This window comes from Maniola jurtina, chromosome 8, assembly GCF_905333055.1.
Source record: "Maniola jurtina chromosome 8, ilManJurt1.1, whole genome shotgun sequence".
NCBI lineage: Eukaryota > Metazoa > Arthropoda > Insecta > Lepidoptera > Nymphalidae > Maniola > Maniola jurtina.
The window spans coordinates 5,148,767-5,161,748 of NC_060036.1; the positions used below are offsets into that span (position 1 = coordinate 5,148,767).

The window sequence follows — 12,982 nt, forward strand, 5'->3', positions numbered from 1 at the left end:
TGTAGTAAAAAGTTTGTGTTAGTGACGGCGTATAGTGAAAAATATTTTTATAAGCCTTAATTCTAAGTTTAAGTTAATATGCTTCTGTACCACGAATTACAATCACTACTAAGTATATTACAGAAAGTATCCATAGTTTGATAGTTAATATCAAGTTAAGTTATAATCAAGATTTTTTGTCACAAAGTATTTCTTTGAATGGATCACTGTCTAACTAGCCTTAGTTAATTTTCACGACCTATTTTCAATGACACCCTGTATATGCTAAATTAGTTTGTTAGTAATGTCATAGAAAGCAATATCATAATCATGGCATGTGAGCAATATTTTACCTCTCCAGCTCGCTTTATTGGGACAAGGAATGGTCTGGTTCTTGATGAGGTAGGCATTTAGCGTCGTTAACGACGGTGACTTCCTTAGAGTGTCTTCATCGTTTTTCCAAACATAAGTTATAGCCGATTGTTCGTATGATACTGAAATCAGTTAAAAACATATTATTAAATAATACTGATTCATGATATAACATCGCCGAAATTTGTTCCAAAAAATAATTTAGAATTTTAAATCATCTTAGTAACAACTACAACGAAAAGATAATTGCAACGGTAAAAAGCTTTCAGATCCTTCAGTTTTAACCTGTACAATTTTCATGCTTTCTCTAAACGTATGCTAATATTTTATCCAATTTTTATTTTAATATTTTTTTCATCAAACTAATCGTTAACTTATGCAGACTAATATCTAACAATAAGATGAATTGAGATCTAAGGCATAACGACGATGGTGACGCGATATTCTGAGATAGATCAATTACAATCTAAATATAACAAAAAATCTAGATAATATGATTACTCACTACTTTCTAACGCAAATGAACACAATGGGTCATCAAATGGGAATATGTTGAGGCTTCCCTGACAGGACAAAATGAGGTGACGCCGCATCAAGTAGTTGATGGTGCCATTCCGATATATGCGCAAGGCAAAATGCATCGGTATTATTGGATCCTGGAATTACATTAATAATACATTTACTAAGTACCTAATCATAAGTCTAAACAAGCAAAATAGGATCCGCCCGCATCATATAGTACTAATCATTCAAATACATAACACCTAAAATTAATAATTAACTGAGAAAATCACAAAAATAAAACTGAATTACTTATACAAAAATAATATCTAGAAAAGAATTTCAATTTTTTTTTGTCTAAGATTACTACATATTCTAAACGACTTACTAACCATCAGTTATATTTTGCTAAACTCTAAAACTAATTTCGTTGGGATGTTAAGCAACTTACTTTAAAGTCTCCATGCATGATGAAGTAAGTATCGGGTAGCCAAATATCCTCGTGATGATGGATGGCGTTAAGGAAGTCGTAATGCGACTGATTTGAATACCGCAGTCGAGGATCATACCACTGCTGTTGCAGAAGAAATTCAACCTCGTATTTCTGAAATATTTCCATTAATTAAGTACATATTTGAAGAATAAATCTTCTATAGAAATTGAGAGTTGATAGTAAGTATAGCAGAAGTACAATACTATTAATCTAAGAAAGAAAATAACTTACAAGACTAGATTCATCTGGAGATGCTAAACTAAGAAGTAGCACGCTAACATTTACGGTGAGGACACCTGGAAACCAATACGGACATAATTGTGATGAATTTTTGCTTTCCCTTATAGAATTAAATAGTTTAATTTTATAAATAAAAGGAAAAAGCAAAATAAAGGAACAGAGCCTTTCTTATGAAGTACAGCAATCAGATCTAAATAGATAACCGTTCGATAATAATTATTGAAGCAGACATAAACTTTACAGAAGAAACCACATGCTTAGTATCTATAGAACAACATCAAAGTGCTTGGTTGTTTTAACGTTATCTTTTTTTAGTGTTATCATAATTATTTAGGGATTCCAGTGATCAGAAAGAAAAATCAATAAAATCAACACTTAAACGACTTTAATAAAAATATTTAGCATTGACATTTGTGTTATGTTTGTGAAAAGAGAAAATTTAATATTTTTTTTGAACAGGAATGGTACTGTGAAGGTGTTAAAGTTCTTCTTCTGGCCAAAAATTTTACAACTTGTCTTTTCATCAGATATTGAATTTCAGGTAACACAGAATACATAATAGCAGGTAGTTGTAGATAAAAACGTATGCTTAGTGACAAAAATATGTTAAACACTTGCCTACTATTAGATATCGGAGAGAATATTTTATCTTTTTTTTTTACGATACGTGTAGTAGTGCATACGAATAGTCTAACACAAAGAATTCATTGAAAACCACACTGTATGTGCAAGTGATGCTTTAGTGTATGTAGTGCAAATTACTACAAATGCATTCAGTTAAGTTAAATAAAGATTTATTTAAAAATAAGAATTTACACTTGAGTTTACCTTGACTTTCGTTTCTTTTACAATTAAATTCACGGTGAAATAGTGGTTTTAGAGCTGCGGCTAAGTAAATTGTCTTAAGCAGGAAGTACTATTGACTACACTTGTTTGTTTTGGAAAACTACACTTTGTTTTGATAAAAAATATCTTTGCACAAACTCGAATCTGTGAGAAACAGTAGTAGTGGGCGGCATATACAAGCGTCACGTGACAATTCCACGCTGTTCTGAGATACCTCAGGACACCTGAGAGTCAGAGCGATGCGGCGGGTTGATAGTAATTAATTATTTTATTTTGATTTGAAGACTAAGGTTAAAATAGTTACATAGTACTGCTTAAGGTGATTCACTAGTCACGGCTCTAAAATCATTAAAATTTCACCATGTAGGTAGGTACCTTTACTTGCAAAAAGAACAGACAAATCAAGGTAAGTGCAAATTTAAAATTTTTATCACACCAAAAATATGTAACTAATATCACATAAATAATAATACATAATAAATCAGTGCGTAGGTAGATGCAGTGACAACTAACAGATAAACTTAAAGAACATGAACGGGGTAGGCAATATAAAGTGTTTCTCTTTTCAAAAACATAGGACACAACGAACCACGATTGTGCGATCGAGGCCGAAGCGAGGGTAGCCCAATATTATTTTGATTGAGAGTGTCGTTCGGCGAAGTGAGACCACAACAAAATTCAGGATCTGTAATTTAATATAGCCTTGCACCTTGTTGTGATTTAACCTCTCGATCTCTACAGTTAAACTCCACAACTTCAATCTAATTTTCTTGCTGCTTTTAGTCTCTTCCATACATTATAATTTTAACCAGACCTTTTATTTTTTCTTATGTATAGTTATCTAAATGTATGTATGTAGTAATTAAAATAGTTAACTTGAATTAATTCAGTTAATATTATGTCATAATAGGGACTATTATAATTTAATCAGGTTATAATTTCTTAAAAGGTTTTTGCTTACCATCTACTGGTGGGAGCAGTCTTTTGTCATAGCGGGAGTTTTTCAGAAGATTGTCCAGAATCTCTTTGTCCGACTTGCCCGCTGCAAAACTAAAATAAAATAATTTCAATTAATCCACCAGATGAGATTGCGGTCAACGGCTAATTTGTATCTAAATAAAAAAAAACCATATGCCTACATCATAAGTAGGTAAACACAAACTTAAAAGCCCCGTTCACGGTAGCGAAAACTCGTTGGTAGATATAGTGCCGTTTCCATAGATGAAGGAAATCACGTTATCTGAGCATGCCATCCTTTCGCTCTAACCGCTCTTTACCCCGAGAGAGGCCGGGTGAATTAATTTTGCTTGAGATACAAGATTTCTAAGTCAAAAACCGCAAAGGGAGAATTCAAATCGACGTTTGAAATTACGCCTATTTTTCCCAAAAGAAAACATTTCATTACACAAACTAAAGATATTTGAAATTATTATAAAGTAAAGTGTGACGCCATGATTTTTGTTAATTTTTCAATGTCATAGTTTCTTATATAGCTTATTTACGCACGAATCTGCCACAGAATTTGCCCTAAAATGGCGATTTTTCAAGGGTCATAACTTTCAAAATAAATATAATATGTAAGTAATCTGACTAAATTTATTATTTTAGGGCATAGATAATGGAGAGATAAATAGACACGAGGAAATAGTTATAGATCTATAATAACAAATAAAAATAATAATAATATATAAATAATAGGCGTAATACGTTTGTATGGAGAAGTGCGTAAGAAGGGCCACCTTAAATACACAAGTAGTAATGGCCAAGTTGCAAGTTGCAAGCTCCGGCCCTCATTTTCCTACCACAGTTTTAATTATAACCAAGGCATATATTGTAAATAATAATTGTTCATGTAATACAACGTAATAATTGTAGCAGCATTTCATTTATCAGTCATCATACGCTGCATGGCTGCTACATATTCACAAGTTCTACGAGTACAATACGTACTCGTAGAACTTGTGAACGAGTAGTACTCGTCCAAAGCAAGTATGTTTTGTTTATTGATATAATAAATGTTGGACGTTGACGATATGGGGTCCTAAGGTGCGAGAATGTCGACTTCGAACCGGAAAACGCAATGTTGGAAGGCCGCTCACTAGGTGGACAAATGAGATCAAACGAATCGCAAGGAGACGCTGAATTCAGGCAGCGCAAGACCGTGGCGTGTGGACGTCTGTCGGTTGACGATTATAATGATGATTATTATTAATGTATCTTTTAACGATCTCTGTATATTATAAATTAAGTATAAATAAAATGTAAAATAGGACGCGGCCGACACTTTACGCTTGGACAGATGTTTACCATGTTACGTCCGCTTCGCCGCGTGCCGGCCTGCCAGGCTTTTCATTTATGGCCTAGGTGTTTACCTACCCTACAAATATTTTCACTGTCCAACGCGATCTAAAAATAGCTTCACACTGGAATTTTATATGAATCCTATCAACTATACCTAGGTATACAGTTGGATTTATTTTAACGTAATGAAAGGGTTCCTTTTGAAGTGAAAACTAAATATTTAGGTGCGTTGGGCGATTTTCGGATGGGAGGAAAAGTTAGACTAGTACCTATAAGATTTTTCACACCTTTATTACCTGTTATATCCCAAGACCACTGTAATCCCATCGCATAGTCGCAGATCGTTCTTCCCTGTGTTGGGGACAATACGCAGAGAATTTCTCAGCTTTTATAAAATAATGAAGGTCTGGCACGCGCTGGCTCTTAGTCCATAAGTAAACTATCGATATTTAAAAAATACCGAGCGATGTGTAAACGGAGTGGACGATTAAAAAATTCATAGATCAAGATTATTAAGTCTAGTAAAGTATTAATGAAAATGGCTGAATATAATGAATCGATTAAGGTATCGATACTCCAAGTCGACTTTTGTAGGGCAGCTCGAGTACGTAAGGGAGAGGAATAAAAATAAACTCTACCTTCCGATTCACAATATTTAAAGCATTCTATAAAGATTGTATGCTTCAAGGGTGGATTGCTTCATAAAAGCTTATAGATGACCCCGTGTCAAGGCTGTCTGTGTTAATTAAAAAGATTTGGCATCTATGTATTAAGTAATTTTCGAAAAATCGATCTACGGAATCTTTGTGAAGACTTTTCAGGTTTGTGTTATACTTTCCAACTTTATCTTTACAATTCCATTCCATCAGCCTTTATGCGTTCACTGCTGGACATAGGCCTTTCCAAGAGCGCGCCATCAAACACGGTCCTACACCTGCCTCATCCATCCGCTCCCCGCCACCTTATTTAGGTCATCGGTCCAGCGGGCTGGAGGTCGTCCCACACTGCACTTACCGGTACGCGGTCTCCACTCCAGAACACGTCCGCTCCATCGGCCGTCGCTTCTGCGACAGACATGACTGCCCACTACCATTTCAGCTTGCTAATCCTTGGAGCTATGTCGATCGCTTTTGTTCTTCTGCGGATTTCCTCGATCCGGATTTTATCCCTGAGAGTGATTCTGCTCCATACGTCATCACAGTACAAATACTTTAGAATAAAAAATATTATACTTACATATCGGACGTAAGTGCAGATGCTCTGCTGAGCATGAGGAGGACAGCCACGGCGCGTGCCACAACGCATGACCAACCCATATTAGGACATCTGCAAATTATAATTGAAACAATTAAGTAGGTACAATTTTAGAAAACTCTATAAGTCACACTAATATTATAAAGGAGAAAGTTTGTATGTGCGTGTGTATGTGTTACTCTTTCACGCAAAAACTACTGAACGGATTTGGCTAAAATTTGGAATGGAGATAGATAATATCCTGGATTAGCACATAAGCTACTTTTTATCCCGGAAAATCAAAGAGTTCCCACAGGATTTCAAAAAACTTAAATCCACGCAGACGAAGTCGCGGCCATCAGCTAGTATTACATATCGGTGATCTGATAGTTCCGACATCAATTAGCTGACCCAATCAGGCTATGCTCGGATATATTTCTTTCTTAGGTTACGGATAGTAATACATAGCTCCACGCAAAATCTCAAGTTTTTGAAGTGAAAACTTTGGGCGTGTTGGGCGATTTTCAGATGAGTAAAAACGTCAAGGTCGCGTTAACGACATGCTAAACTTATTAGCTTTTAAAAGAAAGAAAGATGTTTATTTTTGAAAGCTGTGCTGCACATCACCAATTATACCTACGGGTTAGGTTTTAAAATTTGTATGCTTCCATAGTTAAGTTTTCCCTTCCGTTGCCAGTCCCTTCTGACTGTCATATTATTTTTTGGGAGATTGGGATAGGATCGTACCACGGAATCCATGTTGGATGTAAGCTCTCGATAAATTGAAGCAGATATTTTGTATAAGTTTTTAAATTAAAGCTTAAAATACCATAAAGGGCTGTGATTAGAAATCGTAAAGACATTGCGTAGAGAGCTGTGTTTTACACATCTGGGTAGGTAGTTTACCTATAGATATATTAATTTGCCGGTATCTATTTAAACTATGATATGAACCTTTTTATCAGTATGTAGGTACTACATGTAAGTATATGCCCAGACAAATTATGTCCGGTCGCAAGTCATGCAAGCTATATGCGCTGGCATAAGGCTAAGAGCTCACCCTGAGTCTTGATTCTCAATACTTTTATGTGGTTTTAAGTGTAATTTTGATGCCATATCTGGCACGTTTCAAATACCTTGCTTGGCACTCTTAGCAACACCTTGGCACTTGGTAAACCTTCTTGCAAGAATAAGTGTCAGAATCACAAAATATATGTTACTTATAAGTTAGATACGGTTTTGAGTTCACAGCGAAAGGGCCCAATTGTATGGCATTTATATACGAATCCACATTATTATTCATCCATACTAATTTCCAAACTTTAAAAATATATAATAAAAGCGAAATTATCAATGCGAATTGATATTATAAAAGCGAAAGTGTGTCTGTCTGTCTGTCTGCTAGCTTTTCCCAGTCCAATAGCTTAACCGATTTTAAAGATTTTTTTACAGATTTAGTGCACGATCGTGCACGAGTCACATTGAAATGCGAAGGAAATGCATACCGAAAATCAGCTATTCTCATAGTATTAATTTGCCCGCCTCAAAGTAACGTAATTATTACTATGGGTCTCAGCGGGAAGTCAATTCAAATTTTCACTAAACCATCTCAGGCTACATCACAGGTAGGTACACATTATTATACCTAATTTTTCCCCGTGTGTGGCAACTTTTAATTAATTATTAAAGGTAAGTTTTTATATTGTATTGTAGCCGCGAAGGCTATTGCTTGTTGTTTTAATCACGGTGCGTTCCTGCCCTAAGTAATCGGCGAGGCCACCTTTTTTTCTGATAGCCTAGCATTAAATACATGACCTACATTTGCCTACCATTCGACATGAAATGCTATGACGTCAATTGAATTTTTCTGATATTAAATGATTATTTCATAAAAAATATGTAATGGGTAAAACTACCCCGTAATTACTGTAATGGGTAACTCTATTTTACAACTATTTTTAACCCCCGACCCAAAAAGAGGGGTGTTATAAGTTTGACGTGTGTATTTGTGTATCTGTCTGTGGCATTGTAGCTCCACTACACTTATAACACCCCTCTTTTTAAGTCGGGGGTTAAAAATTAATCAATACGAATTGCGGCATTTATAGTGGTACTTATTATAAATAAAATACGAAGTAAAAGACAGACAGACTGTCTAATAGGTCCCAACATGATCTAAACTTAGTTAAACATGCACCGGGTAAAAAGTTTTTGATTAAATCATTAATCCAATTAGTTATTTATTCAATATTAATGTTACGTGAGTCACGTAATGCTGCGACAAATAAAAATAGTACACTAGTAGTCAGTAGGTAGGTATTGTGCTGTGTTGAGTTTTTCATCTAAAGAATAGAAAACCGAGGGATGGCGCGCTCTCGCAGTTTCCGTGTCTCCTGCAATGCTAGTATGTTGATGCCTTTAAATCCCTTGGGATATCATGCCTAAGTCGATAGGGCTTTGTTGAGAATTATCTATGCTATAGGTAGACGTAGCAAATGGATTACGTCAGTCACGTATTTCAACAGCAATATCATGAAAACCCAAGCCCTGTTAGAGGGATTACAAATATCTACGCCTTTCATAAGGAATTCGTCGGCGCAACAATGTTATCTAATTTCAGCCTTGCATACACCAGCGTATAACTATCTCGTAGTAGATACATGCTTTGACACCACATTAATACGTATATTATAGACTATTATAGACTAGCTGTGCCCGCGACTTCGTTCGCGTAGAATAGCTCTCAGCGCGCTTTATATAGCCACGGACGCTCAGGCGCGAGGCGTGTATTACGTACTCTGTACGTTAAAAATGTTCGCCGTGATTCTTTAAATTGACATAACTTTTTTATTTATGAACCGATTGACATGAAATAAACACTAAATATTAAGTGAAGCTTACTACAATATATTAGTGAAAACCGTATCTAAATCGAATAAGCCGTTTCTGATATTAGCGTGCACAAACACACAGACAAACAGACAAAAAAAATTAATTACAATTTCGGGTTCGGCATCGATATAATAACAACCCCTGCTACTTTTTTTTATATATTTCCATTGTACAGACACCACTTTTCTACAATTTTATTATAATATGTATAGATTATTATTAGAATATTTCGACACCTCCCACGTAAGTTGTTGTAAGCCACAAAATTGCCATTTTGCGTTTTTTACATAATAATGTCTATTTTTATCTATTTTATATGTTCAATTAAAAAAAATCCTAAAAATGTTGTTTTTTAAAGCACTTATGAGGCGTATAATGTTGTATTTTTCAAACGAGGACGACGTAAAATATCATATCGACCTATACAACGTTTTATGCGGGGTGAAGTCGTACGTTTGCGCCTCGTATGTAACAGATACAACAGATCACGCCGGACTTCAAATGAAATGTTTGTAACTCAAGACACTGATATGTCACGGTTGTGTTTGCATTTTTTTAATTCATTATCGTATTTTAGTAATTTAATAGTGATGCCAAGCTAAACTGTTGTATAGATTACATACAACAATTTACGTCGTTAAGGACACCCAAAAACAGTATTGTATGATGACATACAACCGTTTACGTTGCAGAATTATAATAAATTTTGTGTTAAGTGATACATACAACATTTTACTTCGGCATTTATTTCTCAAAATTTTGTTGTATGATTACATGCTATATTTTACGTTGCTATGACATTGTTTTTTTTCTTACATACGACATTGTATACAATAAAACTATGTTAAAATTTAGTTTGATGGCGACGTAAACCTATGGTAGTCAATGAAATAACTAATCGGCTCATCATACCACTAGGTTACCATATAATTAACAAAAAAATCACTATTACAATATATTATTTCAGAGCCTACCTTGCCAATAAATAGGTTGGTAGAACCTGCCAGGTGGTGGAGTCCAATTTCTTTACGGCCTATCGTCCAAAAATAACAAATATTTTTTATGATTTTAAAGCTCATGGCCAGAAAAAGGCCAGAAATGATACTGTAGTCTTCAGCAAATGCACCTACCAACTGGCAGATCTCTATTGTACAAACACGTGACTTATGGATCTTTAATTTCGTTTTAAAGATACCATAGAGCGGAACAGGAACTCAAAAGTATTCACGAAAGATCTGTCTACTAAACAGGGCCTGCTGATACGACAAAAAACTGACAACACCTCATTTCAGCTAAACTTAAGCTCTTGAAATAAGTGGAGAAGTTCTATGGACAGTTATACACCACAATACAAAGACTTGTTGAAGATTTGGCTAAAGATCCCAGAGCTAAATTGACGGGACACTAAACCCAAGATATCCCAGATGCCAGTATATACGAGATAAGTATGGCTCTCAAACAACTCAAGGATAAAAATTCGCTCGGTGATATCAGAATCACAGTAGAATTACTTAAGGTCTTTCAGTGATTTTCCAATCGCCATGACGGGATTTTCAATCCCGTCATGGCGATAATGCCGTAATAAATAATAAGTAATGGTTTATTTGTTGCAATGTGGGCACAAAAGGTTAGTGAGTCTTATATTCAAATCTAGTTCATTGCATAACGAAATTACAAAGTTACAAACATTACTCAAGAAGAGTCATAGACTCATCTCGCTGCTAAGCCATGTCTATAAGCTGTTGTTATCGTAAGTCGTTATGAATCGTCACAATAATAAGTTCGATGACTTTCAGCATCCCTAACAAGCTTGATTCTGAAAAATCTTAAGCACTATAGGTCACATTCATAAGCTGCGACATGTTATGCATAATAAAACTGAAGGCTATTATAATAATCTGCCTCTTTGCTAAGCGTTTGTAAACTATGAGAAAGTTTTTGATTTGGTAGAAACTGGGGCTGTAATAAGGTCGCTATTGAGATGCTAAAACAACTGCCTGTTCATACAAATGCTGAAATAGAATCCTGTACAAAAACACCATGTCAGTCGACATATAGGACCAGACTAGGCCAGTCCAATTGCTGTGACAGGGTGCACATTGAGACGTAATTCTCTGAAACTCTTTACCGCTGCTTTGGAAGACGTCCTTATCTTTAAGCTTGGATTGGAATAAACTTGACATTAACATCAAAAGAAATTCACCTTCGATTTGTCGATGACATAGTCACTATCGCAGAAACTCTGGGAAACCTCATTAGGTTTCCCAGAGTTTCTACATTTACAGCTCAATGACCTTTGCAAAGTTTCACAAAAGATGGGCCTGAAAATGAACATGAGTAAGACGAAAATTATGTCTAATTCTTATGTCTCGGCCCACCCAGTAATCGTTGAGGGCTCTGCACTCGAAATTATAGAAAAGTGTGTAAGCCTGGAACCAGGTACCTAGGTAAGTGCAATATCAAGAAACAGGTCAGCCAACGAATCCGACTCGGCGGCAGCGTACGGAAACCAAATTAGTCTTCGAACAGTGCGTGTTACCAGTGATGACATATTATGGATCTGAGATAATATGGTCACATAATATTATAATGGAATTCATAAGAAAGTTCAGAGTCACTAAGCGGGTAATTAGAGAGCTATATTTGAAGTTTCTCTAAATGAAATCTAATTCTCTAAAAGAATCTGGAATGTGGATATCGGTAGGAAAATTAGAGTAACCGGCATAAATGGGTTGCGAAGCTGAAGTGTAAATGGCCGGGGCACATAATTCGAAGGACCCATAGACGTTGAGGTTCCAAGGTGCTGGAACCTCGCACTGTAAGGCGCAGCGTTGACAGACTCCCACTAGGTGCACAGACGACATCAAACGAGTCACAAGGAGCCACTGGATTCAGGTGGTGCAAGACCGTGGCATATAGAAGTCCCTACAAGAGACCTATGTCCAGTAGTGGACATCCATTGCTTGGAAATGATGAATCGGACTACACATACTACATTTTTTTTAAATATTAAACGACGTACACTGTTGTATTTAACACATACGATGACACTCAACCCGTTTTTTCCAGCGTAATTTGTTGTAAGTATCTTATACAACATTTTACAAAAATGAAACACGCCGTAAAATGTTGTATGAACAAATTCTCAGAAATGTGAAGTATTTCTATAAATTATCTTTCAGAATATGTGAAAGTACTGTAAACTATAACTAAATACCGAATTTCACAAAAATATATTGAAAAATGGAGCTTTAATTTCAATTTATATCTTTAAAACGCTCTACTGAAAAGTTGTAGTTTTGGGGATACAACAACTTACGTGGGAGGTGTCGATTTCTGCTCTACCATCCCTTTCAATTTCTTTTTCTCTTTAAATTCAGTAATAATTGTTACCATATTTGGCACACGTGTCATTTGAATTCTTGGGACGTGAAATAGATGCACTTGTAATACAAGTACCTGCATGATTAAGTAGGTAATTTGATAATTATAATGTAAGCAATAATTAGAATTTCCTAGGTTAGATGTATGTTTAAGCGCTTTACCATAATATTATTCTGTTATATACTTTACAGACCGCTAAAGAATGCTTTTCAGACTTCCAACGTTTTATCTTCTAATAATATATAATGTATTATCGTTTAGCTTTTTAATCTCCGACCCAAAAAGAGGGTTGTTATAAGTTTGATGTGTGTGTATCTGTCCGTGGCATCGTAGCTCCTAAACTAATGAACCGATTTTAATTTGATTTGTTTTTGTTTGAAAGGTGGATTGATCGAGAGTGTTTCTCTCTGTCTGTCTCTTTTCTAGTTACTGTAATCTTCACTCGTCGGAGGGTGTTATAAATTTTTAATTTACACTTGTAGTTTTTTCTGTTACTTATAAGCTTAGATGATATTTTTTTCTAATTAACAGTGGTTAGCTAGTTAGGTATCGCGCTCCACCTGCTTTCCCACCATGTGTGATTGTCAAGCTAAATTTTTTTTTAATAATAATAATTATAAAAAAAAAATACCTTTCTGCTGCCTGCAGAGTGTTGTCGACATGTGGACATAAGCTCAACCAGCCCGCGCTACGTTAGGCCTCCGCAACAGCATCGTGAAGAGTAGGATCTAAAATGAAATA

General features: G+C 35.4%; 1 protein-coding gene across 46 annotated transcripts in view; it reads right to left on the reverse strand.

The window, feature by feature from the left end:
* LOC123867641 (glutamate-gated chloride channel) overlaps positions 1 to 12,982 on the reverse strand; it is a 60,540-nt gene that overhangs the window by 6,426 nt on the left and 41,132 nt on the right. For 23 of the 46 annotated variants that reach the window (XR_006796466.1, XR_006796465.1, XM_045909784.1 and 20 more), the window contains exons 2-9: positions 12,873 to 12,969; positions 5,969 to 6,058; positions 3,393 to 3,481; positions 3,021 to 3,116; positions 1,577 to 1,641; positions 1,304 to 1,456; positions 857 to 1,007; positions 333 to 473 (exon numbers count right to left, since the gene is read on the reverse strand). Coding sequence is in view for 43 of the 46 variants with exons in the window: in XM_045909784.1 (XP_045765740.1) it covers positions 333 to 473; positions 857 to 1,007; positions 1,304 to 1,456; positions 1,577 to 1,641; positions 3,021 to 3,116; positions 3,393 to 3,481; positions 5,969 to 6,048 (775 nt within the window). In the remaining 3 variants the exon portion in view is untranslated. The remainder of the gene's footprint in view (positions 1 to 332; positions 474 to 856; positions 1,008 to 1,303; positions 1,457 to 1,576; positions 1,642 to 3,020; positions 3,117 to 3,392; positions 3,482 to 5,968; positions 6,059 to 12,872; positions 12,970 to 12,982) is intronic. The other 23 variants (XR_006796467.1, XM_045909790.1, XM_045909787.1 and 20 more) reach the window with 1 other exon arrangement.